We start from the raw sequence: 16,819 nt of genomic DNA, 5'->3' as shown, positions 1-16,819 counted from the left end.
AGAGCGTCTCGACAGGACGAGCTGGTTCGATCCGAGATTCCGGTCGAAACGCTTGATCGTCGGTGACTCACCATTGTCGAATCTCCTTCTCGGTAACTGAAACAGAAACGAGCGAAAACGCTTTTAATCGAGTGCGGGCTACAGACAGTAACGAGGAGCAAAGGTTGGTGGAAAGTGTTCGACAAACAGAATGGGCAAAGCTCGAGTGGAAATTGGAAACTAAGGGAGCCGAAGCGAGAGGAATTTCGCAGCAACGTTCGCTACTCTCGTTACAGATGCGCACTCGGTTAACTTGCTGATAGAAAAATCCTTGGGATCGTTGATAGCGGGAAATTTGAATACACAGTTAGCTAATTATTATTTATCTGTTTGTCAGGTTCAATGAAATATCTATTATTTATGTTTCAACGGCGTTGTAAGCCCCGATGTCTTGTAGCTTGTTCAACTTAGGCACATCTCGACCCTCTGTTAGACGTCGCCCTTTTCTAAAACGGGAACCGCGCTGCACTTTGCATGGCCAACGTAACTGGGTATAAGACTGCTGATCGTAAACGTGAATCTTTACTGCGAAGAAAGTAACTTTTTCCGTACTTCGTACACCTTCGGGCGTAATTTGGTTTCTGTTCTTCCGAGATAAGCTTTTACTTCTTTTGTAACCATTCGTATGGGTACTATAGAGAGGTGAACGCATGAATAAATAAATAGATAGAGAAAGAAAACTTTCCGAACAAACACCGTTTCACGACAGTGGAATATCTGTTTAAATGATAAAAATGAACATATTAATCAGCAAGCAATAAATTACGTGAATCGTCGTTGGAAAAGCTTGAATGAAAAGCTATGAATCTGTTTAAATTTGCTCGTTACAAACAATTAACTACTCGATAACAATCGAAAAAGATTTTTTCATTAATCGAAATCCAGATCTTAATAGCTTTATATTTCACATTTGAAATTTTACCGAATTTATACCGAATATCTAAATATAAAATAACATGGTATGGAAATAACATGGAATTACGATAAATAATATCCTAAAATATAAACTGTACATTATTCGAAAAAAGTGTTTCAGATAGAACTTGTCCTATTTCGAGAGGGACACCTGGCAGAGGTCGCAAATCTTATCTAGGTGGACGCACCTCCGAGACTTGAGGATGGTCTTTGTTTTTCTAAATGGTATGATACGTTTTTTAGACGCCATTCAATACAGTTTTTAATTCTCTACAGAAGAGTATACAAGTACCTGATTCGAAAAATGATTAGTTTAAAAGATATTTTAAATTTAATATTGTAAGACTTGAATGAACAGCAAGGAAAAATAAGCCAACGTTTATGTTTTTAAGCTTTTATTAAATAATAATACTAATACATATATATAAAAATGAAAAAGTATACGCAAAATCACATACATATAAGAAATAAAAAAAGAGTTTCACAGGTGTAGCGATTATTCAGGATCGAGGCATCCCAGCCGCAACCAATGTGCTCCCAAGTCTCTGGGCGGTTTTCCTTCCCTCCAATCCAACAACAATCTTGCGGACATTGTTTCTCCTGGAGAAGTGTCGATGTTGAATAGGCGTCCTGACCGTTTCTTCAACGTGATAAGTCGCGCCAGGCGGTGTCTTAGTGTTTGTTGCCGTTGGTCCCGCACGCCTCGCAGGCGAATCCTTTTCACCCATGGTGGCGTTATTCTATATCTTTCTGGTAGCAAACGGATCGAATCAATGGTATAGTGGGTTACTACCGCCCAGTCTATCAAATATACGGCGTAATCCGTCGGCGTTCGTTCTAAAATAATTCCTCTGTCCCAAAAACTGGTTCTTGTAAAATTCACTACGACAGCGACGAACGTCCCTGGTGTCAAATCTCTGGTCTCTGGCAAGTACGTCAGAGGACGGATCAACATCTCCCAATTGAGTACTTCCGTCATTCTTGGCCACCCACGTATTCGTACCCATATCGTAGAAAGCGACTCGACACGAACAATTTTGACACGAACGCCTTCTTGAAATGCTTCGTTTGTTCGTAGCAAAAGCTCCATCTTTCCAGGTTTCTTCAGAAATCTCAAATATCAGTTTTTGACTACTGCGGCTACCTTACTCTCTCCTCGAGCAGAGACGACAGATTGAATTTGCCGGAACTCGGCCGCTCTTATATAGGGGGTGCATGTCATTGTCTATTGGGACGAAAGTAGGGTTACAATGGCGCATTCTCCTACTTATTTGCTTACCGTTTGAACTAAACGACCTTCCTCATTTGTCTTGTTTGTCAATCATATTCGAAGATGGTACCTCACTGGGGGTAGCCATCCATATGTTATATTATTATACCACTAAGCTATAATATTTTACCAAATGCCCTACTGGACAAATTGTAAAATTCAAATAAATAAATAAAAAAAAATTTGTCTTGTTTCACACTATTTTTGTCCTCGCAACGTTTTATAACAGTGTTAACAATATACAAACAGAATATATAGTTTTTGTTTTTGATACGCCAGTATCAGATATCAATTGTTGCTTTTTATTAAAATAAATATACCATTATTAAATGCTCTCTTTAACGAGCATTTAACGAAAATAGAAAACGAAAAGCAATTTAAAAAACACTGTCAACGATTGTGACGTGGGCCTATGTGTCGTAGCGTTATATCTTTAAGAAAAATTATATTTTTTATTATCTTGTATATATCTATTATAAATTTAATTATCAAAATACTTCGTTCCAGTGTGTTGCAACGCGTGAGATGGTCCTCGCGCCCTCCCTCATTGTCTGCCTGCCAAGGGTCCGCGTACCGTTATTCAGACCCTCATTAAGCCTCAGGCCCCATCATTAAGTTAAAAGATTCAGTATATGCATCTCTAATCCTGAAACTATTTTCGGTTTATGAATAGTCCTTAGAAAAATCCTTAGACTTATTGCACGCTCTTATAAATTGGTTTATGAATGGTCCTTAGAACAATCCTTAGACTTATTGCACGCTCTTAAAAATTACGGACAAAGCGGATATTTGTCTAACGGAAAGGCGGATTTTTCCCATAAACAATGACACCCTCGAGCTAAGTTGGCAGGAGATTTCCTTCTCCTATCTTCATTTATTAACAGTAGAACTATCGGCATTTGAGACGTAGCTATCTCTACCAAAGCCAGTCGAAATGATTGGTCTTTAAAAAATACGTAATAGTAGAATATTTTTATATTTATTGATCTATTATTATCTTACAAGAAGAATTCCATGTTCTGAGATCATAAAAACTGTACAATAACAACTTTAATAATAACAGTAAGTACAATAATGAAGAATATTCAGTATCAAAACGTTTGGTAAAAAGAATGTTAAAATAAATTTCCATTGGTAAATATAAGAAGTATAATAATACAGGGTGGTTGGTAACTGGTGGTACGAGCGGAAAGGGGGTGATTTTACGCGAAAAAAGCAGTCGAAATATAGAATAAAAATTTTCTTTTTTTAATTTTTCCATCGAGACAACGATCTACAGTGAGATCCGTTATAACGAGACGCGATAAAGTGCACGCGTACCGAGCGAAAATTCAAAGTCGATTTTCTCGAAAATAAAGCCTCAAACGAAAAATTTTTATTCTATATTTTCGACTTCTTTTTTCGCGTAGAATCACCCCCTTTCCGCTTGTACCACCAGATACCAACCACCCTGTATAACAGTAAGCGTAATAAGCGTAATAGAATAAATAAAATACAAATATGACTTATTAGGTACAAAATTTATTATTCATCACATTTCTTATAAACGTAAACTTTCTTCTGCCAGCATTTTCCGCATACATATTTTTCACAAAAATTGCAAATGGTGGTAGTCTTATTATTATTACAGTACCGTATCTGACACTATTTGCGAGAATAAGGTGAGTTCTTTGACGTACTTCGGATCCCATATGTTCTATGTTCTATCAGTGATTTTTCATTGTCAGCGGCAAGTTCATCTACTAATTGAAACATAAAATCTTTTCTGGATATCTGCTGACCTGTGGTTTTCTTATATAAAATCCAGGCAATTATGCCAGCTAAATCTAAAATATTAAAAAATATTTGAAGTGACCATCTCCTTGAACCCGATTTCACGCTATATTTTTTTGTCATTTGGTCTGCTATATCTACCCCAAATTTTGTTTTATTATAAAATTAGACCGTTTCAGGTAGGCCCTTTTCCCTTTTTCCTAAATAAGGAAATCCATTTGCGACATACTTTGTTTGAACATCAGATGCCAGCCAAAATTTAATTCCGAATTTGTCGGGTTTATTCGGTAAATATCGCGTAAACCTGCATCTGGCTTTGATTGGGAAAAGTAGCTCGTCTATTGTAACATTTGCAGCAGGTTTATAGCAATTCTGACTGTTTTCAATAAACTTATCCCATACGGATGATATTAGTACAAATTTGTCATTTTTCAAACGTTGATTTCTATCATCTTTTTTGTCAAATCCAATAAATATCAATATTTCAACACACTCATTCCGACTCATTGTGCTGGAAAAGAAGCTTGGTCCCCATTTTACATTCCACAAATATGAAAGTTTCAAATTTTTCGCTTCGTATGCTCCCCGTACAATATTTTAAGGAATGTTTTCAATTTTTTTTCTTCAATTTTGTTGTTCAAAGATCCATTTTTTACCCAAAACTCGAGAGGCTTCTGATTCGGTGCAAGATGTACGTTGCAACATACACCTGTCGATCAGTAAGGAAAATGTGCTAATTACTTTATCTTTCATGATACTTTTTTTGCATATCCTGTGAGCCGGATGTGTCTTTGAATATATTGTGCAAGGGTAATCTCCCAAAAGCTGACCCTTTTTGAATTCTTTCCCACTTGGTTCCATTTACGGTAATTTCATTTGGATTAGCTTGTACATATGTACAAAAATTCCAAAACAAAGGCCCCTATTCGGAATTTTAGTTGGCCGTCCGTTTATGGCACGGACAGGCCTCTTTCTCTCATTAGGAAATTCCGAATTATCGGTCCTCCCAGGGCTGTAATTCGGAATTTGAGTGGCCGTCCGTTTATGACACGGACAGGCCCATTCCCCCCGTTAGGAAATTCCGAATTACATGTTCTCTATTTTATTCTGTTGACGTATTTCTTCGAGTTCTCGTCTCTCCGTGAACGGTCGAGAAATACAATATATTTGCGCAGAGAGCAACATCGCAGTGCTGTATCGTTTACGCATAATTCGCGTCAAACTTTACAGAGAAACAGCCCCGCACAAAATTCATTCGCATCTAAGAGATTAAGGACCGAACTATTTACAAATGACGCGCCCGGGCCAGTGCAACACGAAGAGAAGGAAACGTCCACGTTCCGAGTTCGACGAATTGGAAGAATTCGGAAACGGCGGAGAGTTCGATCGCTCGATCGATAATCCAATAAATGAAAATTCTTATGGATGAGAGGAATCGAAGGAAGTCGATCGGATCGAAGGAGAAGCAGAAATAAAAGATAAGTAAATCGGATTCGCTGTTTCAAGGAAAATGAACGTGCCTCAAAGGAGAAGGTTAAGTTGAATGCGTGGCCCGCTTCTTTCGTTTGTAGGCCGCCGAAAAACTAACCTAGATTTATGGATGGACATTATCGGATGCACGTACGTTACAGCAATGGCTCAGAGAAATTTCTGTCGCGTTAAAAGACGATCGATGACCCGAAAAAGGATGACGTTTTCCCAATTTTCGGTCGGATTTAGTCAAACAGTTTAGCGTGACACGACGCTCTTGACTATTTCTCGTAGTTCATGCGTGTTGCAATCGTCAGAGTGAAAAAAGAAGGTTGTCGATTCGTTTGCAAAAAAATATACATAATTTTGTGAAGGCCTAGGCTAGCTCAACGTACCATACGAAAATCGTCGATTTCTTCGATAACTATTTAAGTTTTCTTTTGATAAATCGCGCATACATAATGTTTCTGGTAGGTCGGTTTGGTCGCAACTGACTTTTATAACCTTCGATAAATTTGCGCATGGTTTTCGAGGTAGCACGCAGTGACCGAGACAAGGCCAACCCACGTTTTCGTACACGGCTCGCGTTCCACCTTTTCTTCGCTTCTCTCCGTACCGTATAACGGATCGCCTCGCAATTATGCTCGGAACGCCACCTACGCAATTTTATTTCATTCTAGTCCTTTGAGTTTCGCTCGATTCTTGCAATTTATTACTCGAATTTCATTCCTATCGTCCCTCTCACTGCCGAGATCTTTCCACAAGACTGGAAAGGAGTGTTGCCTGCAACGTGGCTCGAGAAATACTTTCATTTCGGTGCTTTCGTGCTGCAATGCCCTTTCGTTGCACCGTATCGTACGTACCAAGCGCTAGTACCGAGTTGCTACATACCGGGTGATTTGGCCAAAAGCGATGAGAACGTGGCGCAAAACAGACGTAATTGACAAATTACGCGATAGGAAAAGCGCGTTGACATTTCGATATCCGATTACAAAATGTTCCCCTGTCGTCGTTATCGTCCGCCAACGTACGCGTTCCGTTCCATTTTCCAGAATCGACCTGCTCTGTAAAGTTCGACGAACTGCAAATACAGTCGACCCTCGCATAACACGGTTAATTGGTTGCAAATTGGCGTTGCAACGAAACCGTGTTGTATAAGAATATCGCGTTAGTCTTCAGTGTACCGTGTCGTAAGAGGGTTGAGCGTATGTGAATATCATCGACGCAAGCTACGCGAATCAAATAAATTCGAGGTACGGTTGCTTCTGGTCGCGAAATGAATTATCGTTCTATTTCGTGGTTTCGTGATTCGCCGATGCGCTCGATGTTCATCGACGAGGAAATGGAGTAACGAGAGGGGAAAATGCACGTAATATATTTTTCATTTCGTTGTTTCGCTATCGCTGTGACGATCTTGATCGCTGGCAGCGATTAGATGCGCGATCGCGTTTGCCTGTTGCTGTATCCTCGAATACGATAGAAATGTACAGAGAAGGCACGCGTCGAAAATTTGCATCTTCACGGTGAATAGGAAACGACCGAAACCTGTTGAGTTTCGATATCGTAAAATCTGGTTACGCGTGGAAAGTAATGACACGGCGAGGGAAAAGGCGATTAAAACTCTGAGAACCGAATGCACGAGCATGGTACGTTCCACGAGTCGAAGAACAACGTCTTTTCTCTCTCGCAAACTTTTCTCTTTTGCAAATTCGTTTACTTGCAGATTTTTCAAATGGACGTGAAGTTTGTCCGTGAACGGAACACGCGACAAGCAAAGCAAGGGAGCACAGACTGAAAAACGAACGAGTTTACAAAGCGGGGCGCTGCTGTTCTGCAGTGTCAGCACGTTCGAACGGTATTTAAGGTTGGCAACTAAGTGATTGGAGATTTTGTCAATGCCACCTGATGACAAAATCTGCATTCACTTAGTTGCCAACCTAATAGCTGCAGCGGAAAAAATTCGACCCTGCAGCCCCATTATGTTCTTGTCGGATCTACGACTGCTTGAGAAAAGAAGGGTCAAGTCTGACTTGTTTTTCCTTTACAAACTTAACAGTAATGTTGTTTTTTGTCCTCGACTCCTTCAGTTTATAAATTTTTATGCCACCAACAGATCGTTTAGATAGTTTAGGTTCTCCAGATCTTTTCTACCGCCGTGACTCCTTACTTGTGAATTCACACCCAATAAAGTGTGTCGATGTTTTTGGCGTTGGCATCGGTAGCTTTAGAAATTCGCTTCGTGAAATTTTGTGAGGTTACATGCTGTTACATGTCTTTTGTACTTTATTTGTATCTTTCCTATGCACTCTACGTAGCTCCTTTGGTTCTAGCATCGCACGTGAATGGAGATTTATCGTTTATTCATCCTGTCCCATTTATTTTTAGATAAATAAAAAATACACGAATAAACAAAATTTGAAAAAGAGCGTAATCAGCCGGCGCAGGAGACTCGTTGTTGGAAACGCTACGAAATCTATCGATTTTCTGGACGAACGGCTGACGCGTAGCGGAAATTAGCCGACTACGATTCGACGTTGAATTCGAGACAAATGGAAATTTTATTTCTCCGCTGACATCTTACGACGAAGCACAAGTGAAAAAATTGTTTTAGAAGAAGATTTAATATTACGGAACTTCTTGTCGCAAGGTGGCGCAGCGCGTATTTCTTGCCTGTTGACTATTAATTATGACGCGTGCACAGCTTGACAGCTAATTACGAAGAAAACGTCCGGCGAAGCTTGAAACGCTTTTTAAGACGCGTAAAACCACCAAAGCCTTTAGCAAAAGGACGTTGAACGTTTTAACAGCGCTGTTTCAACCTCACCAGCGTGTAATGAGGCGGAGAGAAAGTGAATTACGCGCGTCATGAATCGTCTCACAGTGTATAACGTTGATGTAATAAGGTGTATCATGGCGGCTGCTTCGAGGTAAAATTTCATCGACGAAGAGAGGCGCATTTGTTGCGGAATACGATTTCGTGGCTGATTGAAGAAAAACTGGAGCAAAAAGAGGCCGGCCCGTCGAGTTCTCCCGTGGACAGAAGAAATGATAGGCCGTAATTCAGTGGAAAAGTGGTAGTTACGTCGACGACACGACGTATTGAATAAAAAAAGGGATTATCCCTGTGCAAAAGACGATACGACGAGCTAACGCCACCTAGAAAAGCGTCAGCGGCTGGAGAATAAAGCATGGGAAAGATATTACAAGCTAACGATAATTTCAGCCACGTGGCTGCCACTTTATTGCTCGACGATGTACACCGCGTCGTCACACCGAACGAATAATTTATACCACCACGTATACGCGACAGCTGACAGTGTCGGTCAACTTCCAACTAGCTTTCTACCGAATGTTGTTCGCGTGTTTATCCGCTCGACTCTTTTTTTAACAATTTTAGTACATACGTTGTTCAACTGTACACGGTTGGGTAAAAGTAATCGCAGCACAGTCTGGTGGAGAGTGATTCTGCGTGAATAAATATGTCGAAAACGTGGAATAACATTTTTGTATATCACGCTTGGTTGCTGAGAAAATCGGATCTGAAAATTCGTCAAGTATATTTCAATTTGGCTAATTATCGACCAGGTATGAATAAACAATCGGCAGCAGGTTGTTATACACGCAGAAACGAGTAAAAAATGTACAATAGAATTTTTCCAGTGAAGGCCACGCTTTCAAAGATACGAAGTTTGAACGCGTTTCATTGAAAACGAACTGGTCTGCCGTGCACCTGAAACAATTTCAAATTTAATTTTCTCGGAAACGGAGCATCTTATGAGAAAATTTCATTCTACGTTTTTCACTTGTTTTCTTGTGTAGTTTAAACCTCTGTTGATTATTCACTCTCATTCGGTCTGGAATTAGCCGAATTTACGTCCACTTGTCAAACTTGCAGGTCGATTTTCTGGGAAACGAAGCCTCAGAGGAAAACATGTTTTCTTCAAATTCATTTCTTATTTTCTCACGTAGAATCGCCCGCTGCTCGGCTCTACTACGATTTCCCTCCTATTTATTCGGATCCTTCTGTGCGAAATATTCTCGAAATTCTAGTGCAGTTGTCAATCGTGGATGGCTCGCGTTATCGCTGCTCGACGCGACGCTTTCTAATCTCCGCTATACGACGTTTCGATCGGTCGATGGATTCTTTGGTCCACGCGATTTTATCGGGTTGGAAACGAAGGAAGAATCTGTGGGATCTACGAAAAATTGGTCGATTACGTAGAATAAATAAATACGCATCGGAAATTGGAAGACCGTTGGTGAGGAAGAGAAAGCATGACAAACGTGACTATTGCCGAGTTTCTGTTAGCCGAGTTTGCAGGACTACGCGCGTTGTTTATCGAATCCGCAACGTCAAATATTTATCCGAGAGAGGAATAGCATAATGGTTTCGTAGATAACGCATTGACGAAAACAGCCTGGAACCAAATGCCTAATTAGCTTATTAGTTCGATCGTTTTAGCGAACAATTTTCACAGTGCTCGGAGGAAGTTTCACGCTAACCGTTAGGACTTGGCGGTTTTCGTTGCGATCCAGCCGATATGTCGTGTATCTCACGGCGTATCTGCCAGGCTTCGTAATTGGTTCGAGGCCAAGAAGCCTTAATTAGAAACTTCGCGTCCATTTGTTTCCCTTTCCCAGGCCCCCTTCTTCCTTTCCCTTCCATCATCTCCAACGATCTTTATTTCCGTATATTACATTAAATTCAATTAAATGTTCATTTTCCCTGCGTTCGTCGTTTCTGCTATTTTTCACCTTTGCTTTTCGAATAACCGCGCTCGTGAATATTTCCCAGGATCTTCGCATTTCTCTCCCTTTCTTTAATATCGCGCTCGCTCCTTTACTCGAATTCTTCGATTCTCCAACCGTCTGCCGATTTTCTCCGACGTTCGCTCATCTCATATCCGACATTTTATCCTATCCATTTGGTTACATTATTTCGAGCGAGTTTCCTTGAAGCTTTTGGCAACGGTTCGGCTGGCTTTTCGCGTCTCTTCTTTCTTCGCGTAACGCAAGAGACAATACGATGTGTATAAAATGTAACGTAACAAAATCGGACAATTCAGAGTAAGAGTTATTTTGAACAATTCTTGGAAAAGATTCATTGAGTAAAAATTAACATTCATTTTGTAGCGGCACATGGCCGTAGGAAAAATTTCAAGTTGAAACGGAAAATTCAAATCTAGGAGAGGCCCATATTATTGTGACTTTGAATACTAACGTTATTTTCGATTGCAAGGTCTAGAAGCAAAAGAACTTTGAATAGATTGTTATTGCTGTTTCTTGGAATCTTCAGCCAGAGTTACATGAGAAGGTTAACTTTTTGTGGTAACGTCCGTCGATATAAATGCATGAAGGTGCTGTCTATAACATTAGTATTATTATTCTTTCTTCGGTTGGTATAGTAACATTGCGCGAGCGATGATTAAAACCTGCATATGCTATCTCTGTACTTGTATTTGTATTTATTTTAATACATCTGACTATTAGAAATTCATTCACTCGTTACTTTATTAAATACACATACACGTTATAATCATCTCAATTTAAATGGGAGGCGGTTATCGACGAATTTTTTTTTTTATTTAATATTTCACATTCACAATTTGTGCTATTTGGACATTTGGTAGAATTTTTTAACTGTTTGATTATCATGTGGGTAGCTACCCCCAGCGGGGTACCATCTATCGACGAATTTGAAGGAAATTTGTCAGAAAATGAAATGATTAAAAGATATCAATTTTTGTATTGTTCCGATTACGGATAACCACAATTAGAGTGATTACTATCTTTTTCTTTTTCGCTACCTTTTTTCGTAATCATTATTGCTGGCGGAAATTTCATTTTCGCTACCAGTAACCAATAAAATAATTTAGTTAGTGAGCATTATTATCGACAGCCAGAATTTTATTTTCGTTACCGATAATCATCGATGGCTGAAACCTTCTTTTTGCTTATCTCTAACTGATATCAGCGACAAGAATTTTCTCCGTTCGCATTTTATTATTGTCAACTGTTACTAACATTACTCGTGATTAGTATTCATTGGATGAATTTCATTACTTATGATACTTGTACGTTCTATCATTTTTTGCTAAAAAATGATATAAAAATACGTTATATCAAAGGAAGGATAGAACAAACGATATTATAACAGTTTTATTAATTTATCGTACCACAATATCTTTTATTTTATTTTTTCTTTCATATATTCTCATGGCGTTTCTTTTTTGCTTAATAAAATACACGTTTCACAATTCATTTCCTTTATGTTGTCAATGAACATATACTAATTACCGATAATGTTGATAACAACTATCAATATTCGAACGTAACCAGGAAAAATATTTGCCAACGAATAATCGTCGATATCTAAAATAAAATTCGGGCTATCCATAATATTTATTGGTAACCAAAAGAAATTCCGGACGTTTATATTGCTTACTATTAACCAAAATTAAACTTGCCTCGTCGATACTGCTTATTCGCAAGCGAAATAAAATTCCCCTCGTCGATAATGTTTATATCGATGATCAAACAAATTTTAATCATTTATATGATCGTCTGAAACCAAAAGTTTTTAATTAAAGATATTAACTCGTATATTAAAAATTTAAAAATTTGTCTGATATAACTGTTATGGTGTCTGAATAAAATATAATAAAAGCGCTTGCCAAAAGTATACTACACACAGAATGTGTCTCGACTGATCAAGTACGTGAAAATGTTTGGTTTAGCCGGCAAATCGTCAGATTTATCGGCCAATGTCGGTGTAAGTCGGAGATATTATGTAATCAATATTTTCTGCTTTTACGGAAATTGATTGGCAAGTCTTAAAGTTTGCTACTAAGTTGCGGTAAATGTCATAAGTTTCACAGGGACCCGTACTCGCACCCGCACCGTATCACAAGTCTTTCTGTTTCGATTTGCACATTACCGCTGCTCTTTTCTGCTACTATCGAAATAAAGTGAGCGTAAAGGGAAAGATTCTATGAATTACCATTCGAGTCAATGCAAACTAAAAACAGCAAATTTCACGTTGTCGAATAGAAGCGAGTGGAAGGAATCGACCGTGTCGTTCGCTCAAAGAAACAGTCGAAACCAATAGAAATTAAAGGGAGGGTGGCGATTTTCGGTGAAAACGAAGTTTTTTTAAATTTACTCGCGTGTGGGATTGGTATCGATTTGGACTAGATTTTTTCGTGCGAGCAACGCGTATGTACGTTTGTCGCGTCAATGTTGCACACGTACGGTCAAAAATAGTACAAGCGCGTTGCATATAGTACAATGTATAGCTTAGAATGCTTCCTTTACACTCATTTTGTGTCGATAATAGCAGAAACGAAAGCACTTTGTCCGTGTCTCTTACACTTTTGTACGCGAAGCTTTTGACATTTAGCGTAGCCCAGTAGCAAACGTTAAGATTTGCCAATTAATTTCATTAAAGCAGGAAATAAATATTAATTTTATAATATTCCGGATTTATATCAACGATGACGGTAAATCTTAAGATTTGCTGTAAAAATCTAACATTCTTCGATATTTTACAAGAACATATGAGCGTGCTACAGAGCCATAAATTAGCAATAGAAAAACCAAGAGGGCGTAACGAACATCTCGCAGGCCATCGAAACAACAACGTAGACAGCGTCCCAGTGTGAGAAAACAAAAAACAAAGAAGTCTAAAAATTATTTAAGTGGTTAATTACATTTTGCGCTAATGATTTTATTTAACGATTTCACATATTGTGACAAAACATCAAATTAAAAGTATACAAAAATATAGGTAAAATTAAGAACATTAAAAATGACTAAGGATAAATAACACGACTTGAACGTGAAATTAAAAATTCATAATACATTTTAATATTTTTTTACAGTGTGCTGTCGTTCGATTATAACTTCATTTAGTCATAATCGATAGCGTAACTTTTTCATTAATTTTAACAACACTAAATTGGTGTATTTTATTCTATTGGGTTGGCAATTAAGTAATTACGGATTTTGTCATTAGGTGGTAGTTGCCAATAGAATAAAATACACCAATTTAGTGGTTTCAATTCATTAAAATTAATGAAAAAGTTACATTATCATTAGGTGGTATTGACAAAATCCGCAATCACTTAGTTGCCAACCTAATATACTGTACTTTATAAAAGCAGAAAAAGTGGCGTGATTAGTTGCCAACAATTCCAAGTAAACAATAACTAATAATAACAACAACAAAAAAGAAAAACAAAAAGTGAAAAAGGGCGATCTCCCTGTTCGGTCACGCAACGATGTTCTTCACACAGGGCAGGCAGATCTCCCTATTGGGTTGGCTAGTTGTTAAACGTCAGTCTGTTGGATTCCCATAATAAACTCTGCCAGTATATCTAAAGTCTGTTTTTCGACTTTAAACTTACGCGAAATTATTCGAACGATCAGTGATTTCTTAATCTCACCACTCGCTGTGTCTTCGACGGGACAAGTGCATACGTGTCTCATTTATACTAAAAGAGTCGAATTATCTCAATAAAAGGACTTCTCTTTGTTTTGCGAAACGCGTCGTTTCACGACGTATGTTCCATTCGTCTCGTTATTTACATTTGGTAATGTCTTGTTGGTGTTGCTTTGTAGGGTCGTTGGACACGGTACATATCCCGTCGTCGTTCTGGTAATAAAGCTGGAAATCTCTGGGTTTGAGGAGCAAACGCCGTGCCACTAGAAGCACTGGCTTCTCTAATCCTCGCCTCGGCTTGTTCAAGAGGCAAAGAAGACGAAGAAGGGGCGTTACTGGCAAGGGTTTTGCTCAGAAAGCCGCCTAAGATGAAGAGGATCGCTTGGAATATTCACCGATATTGCCGTCACTGGTATAACACCGTCTTCCTCCGTTTTCCAGCGTGGTAGAATAATTTTCAAAATACAATGAGCACCTTGGATGAAGAATAAACCAACCATTAAACGAATGTGATTTTACCATTTTATTTTATTCTTTTGCGTTTGATCGAGAGGATCGCCGGCGTTCGAAAGAAGGAAACTTTCGATAAATTGAATTCGATGTCGATGCGACGCACCATGTGACGTTTGCAACGTTCATTGACCACCTCGAGTTTTCGAAGCAGAAACGAGGCAGCTGATTGGTCGTTGATTACAGTAATTTAGGAAATTTCATCGATCGCAGCTAAAGGCGACTGGAAATTGTCTTTAAACTCGTCTCGTTTTTCCAGGGCTCGACATGCGCGGTGTAACCTTGAAAAAGGGAGGAAAACGACTAGTTCGTTCGACTGCAAGCGATGCAATCGCCATCCTAAGATGTAAAACGGACGGGGCAGGAAAAATCGTCGCGTGGAAGGTCTATCGATTTGCAAAGTACCGCGAAAGAGCTCCGGGTCGCTCGAAAATCCGGCCGGACGTCATTGAAAACGGCCGATGTGACTGCAGCTTTCGGAAGAATTTCTAACCGGAAATGCGAAATGCAGCGCACGAGCATAAAACTGGAAACGAAGGAAGAAATAATACGCGGTTCTTCAGGCTGTATGCAGCAGCCCAGGGAGAAATGAGGTAAATTCCTCGAGGGGAATACGCAATCGCGAGAACCGTGCGAACTCCACGAGTATTGCAGTCGTCGTCGTCGTGCAACCTGCAACGTTTAAACGTGTCGTTAACGCGCTCGTGCACGAACGCGGTTCGCCTCTTTTCGAAGGTCATTGTTTGCCGACGCGGCAACGGAACGAAAGTTTCAAAAGCTACAGCCATCGAAACGTCGAACACGATATTTATCGCGAGCCGGAGAACGTAACGTAGTAACGTTATGCGAGCGAATTTCGCGGCGCAAGATTTAAAGGCTCGCAGTGTCGTGTTTCGCGGAGTACAGCGTAACGACCACGGCCAATTTAGCTGCGTTGTTTCGAAGCCAGCAGCGAGGAATCCGAGAGAGGCGCACGTTCGTGAAAATATGGTTATAGCTGGGAAAAGTTGAGCGCATACGGTCGAACAATACACGCGTTAAAGTTGGAAAATGCAAGTGGAACGACGCGCGACGCCCAGCACAATGACGTTCGTAAAGACGATCGCGCCGTCCTGCTTTTCTTTGCTGCATCGCGCAAAACATCATATATATGTCGAGTTATCGTTAGGTTTACGGGCGTGTAACGAATCTTCATTCGAACTAGCCATCGTTGTTGTACAATAAAGATTATATCTACTGAACTAAATATAATTTTTACAGAGTTTGACAAATAACCGTGGTGATTAGACACTCGAGATGTTAATGACAATGATCTTAGATTCAATAACGAATCCACGGTCAACGGGGTAACTCTTTGTTAAACGTAGAATATACGTAACGTAAACTATACGAATAATACTACACGTAAATAGGATGTGATCCTTTTGAATATGTGAGTGAGGAGAGTGATATTATATTTCCTGTAAGAAAACGTGCACGAAGATTAATAATTGAAGATGACTCCGATGATGAAGACAGTGAATATAGGCTTCGAATAGTTGAAGGAATATTACAAACCGTACCATCGCAAAATTATAACAGACAAGGATCATTATCGAACGAGGATATACCAATGAGGCTAAAGGCGCAACATTGTGGTCACTTTCCGAAACATATAGATCCCACGCCATTGAAAAAAAATCCAACAAGAGCTTGCAAAGTATGTACGAAACATAAGAAAAGGAGTGAAACAACGTGGGAATGTAAAAAGTGTCGAGTTGCGTTACATGTACCTAATTGTTTTGAAAGATACCATACAGTTGAAGACTACTAATTTTCATTAAATTAACTAAGTATTAATTTACAAATTGCTAGTGATTCATTATCCACTTTGAAATAATAAATTGTTTTTGTTAACTGATCAATTGATCATGATTACGCCTTAGACGTCCTAAAAACACTATTTGTTCTCAAACGTTGTTTATTATTTCACAATTCCTTTTGTAGCCTCTAAATATATATGTCATAAGAAGTATACATCTAGCGCCAGTTCGGGCACACGGCTGAGCAGATGGCACGGCACGCGACCGAACTTCTTGCTTACTATGGCTCGCGCGATCGACAAATGGCGTGTAGGCCAAGGGGTTAAATAATAAAACTTAGAAGTAGTTGTTTATGATTTAATCCAATTATGTGTGCCCGAGATTTATGACAGTAGGTTTGGACTCGAAGTGATACATCTGGTCGATAAACCACGGTCGCGAGATGGATGTTTTTGCCAAAAAGAGGTATGACGTAATTGCATAGCTCTCCTTAAAAAGATAGTTGAACCAAGGGGTACAGAGAGATACATAGAAAAGTACATAAGTTCAGTTTTGACTTGGACTTTGGACAAGTAAGTAAGCGCATTTGTTATCCTGTTG

The 16,819-nt window shown here is 39.2% G+C and overlaps 1 protein-coding gene across 4 annotated transcripts in view; it reads right to left on the bottom strand.

Annotated features, from left to right (window-relative positions):
• The window catches only part of LOC126866014 (frequenin-1), a 50,005-nt gene that overhangs the window by 14,574 nt on the left and 18,612 nt on the right, over positions 1 to 16,819 (bottom strand). For all 4 annotated transcript variants that reach the window (XM_050619044.1, XM_050619063.1, XM_050619053.1 and 1 more), the window contains one exon: positions 72 to 96. In XM_050619044.1, coding sequence (XP_050475001.1) covers positions 72 to 96 — 25 coding nt within the window. The remainder of the gene's footprint in view (positions 1 to 71; positions 97 to 16,819) is intronic.

The sequence above is a fragment of the Bombus huntii genome, chromosome 1 (assembly GCF_024542735.1).
Source record: "Bombus huntii isolate Logan2020A chromosome 1, iyBomHunt1.1, whole genome shotgun sequence".
Lineage (NCBI taxonomy): Eukaryota > Metazoa > Arthropoda > Insecta > Hymenoptera > Apidae > Bombus > Bombus huntii.
Note: the sequence above shows the minus strand (reverse complement) of the source record. Positions and strands in the feature narration are given on the sequence as shown.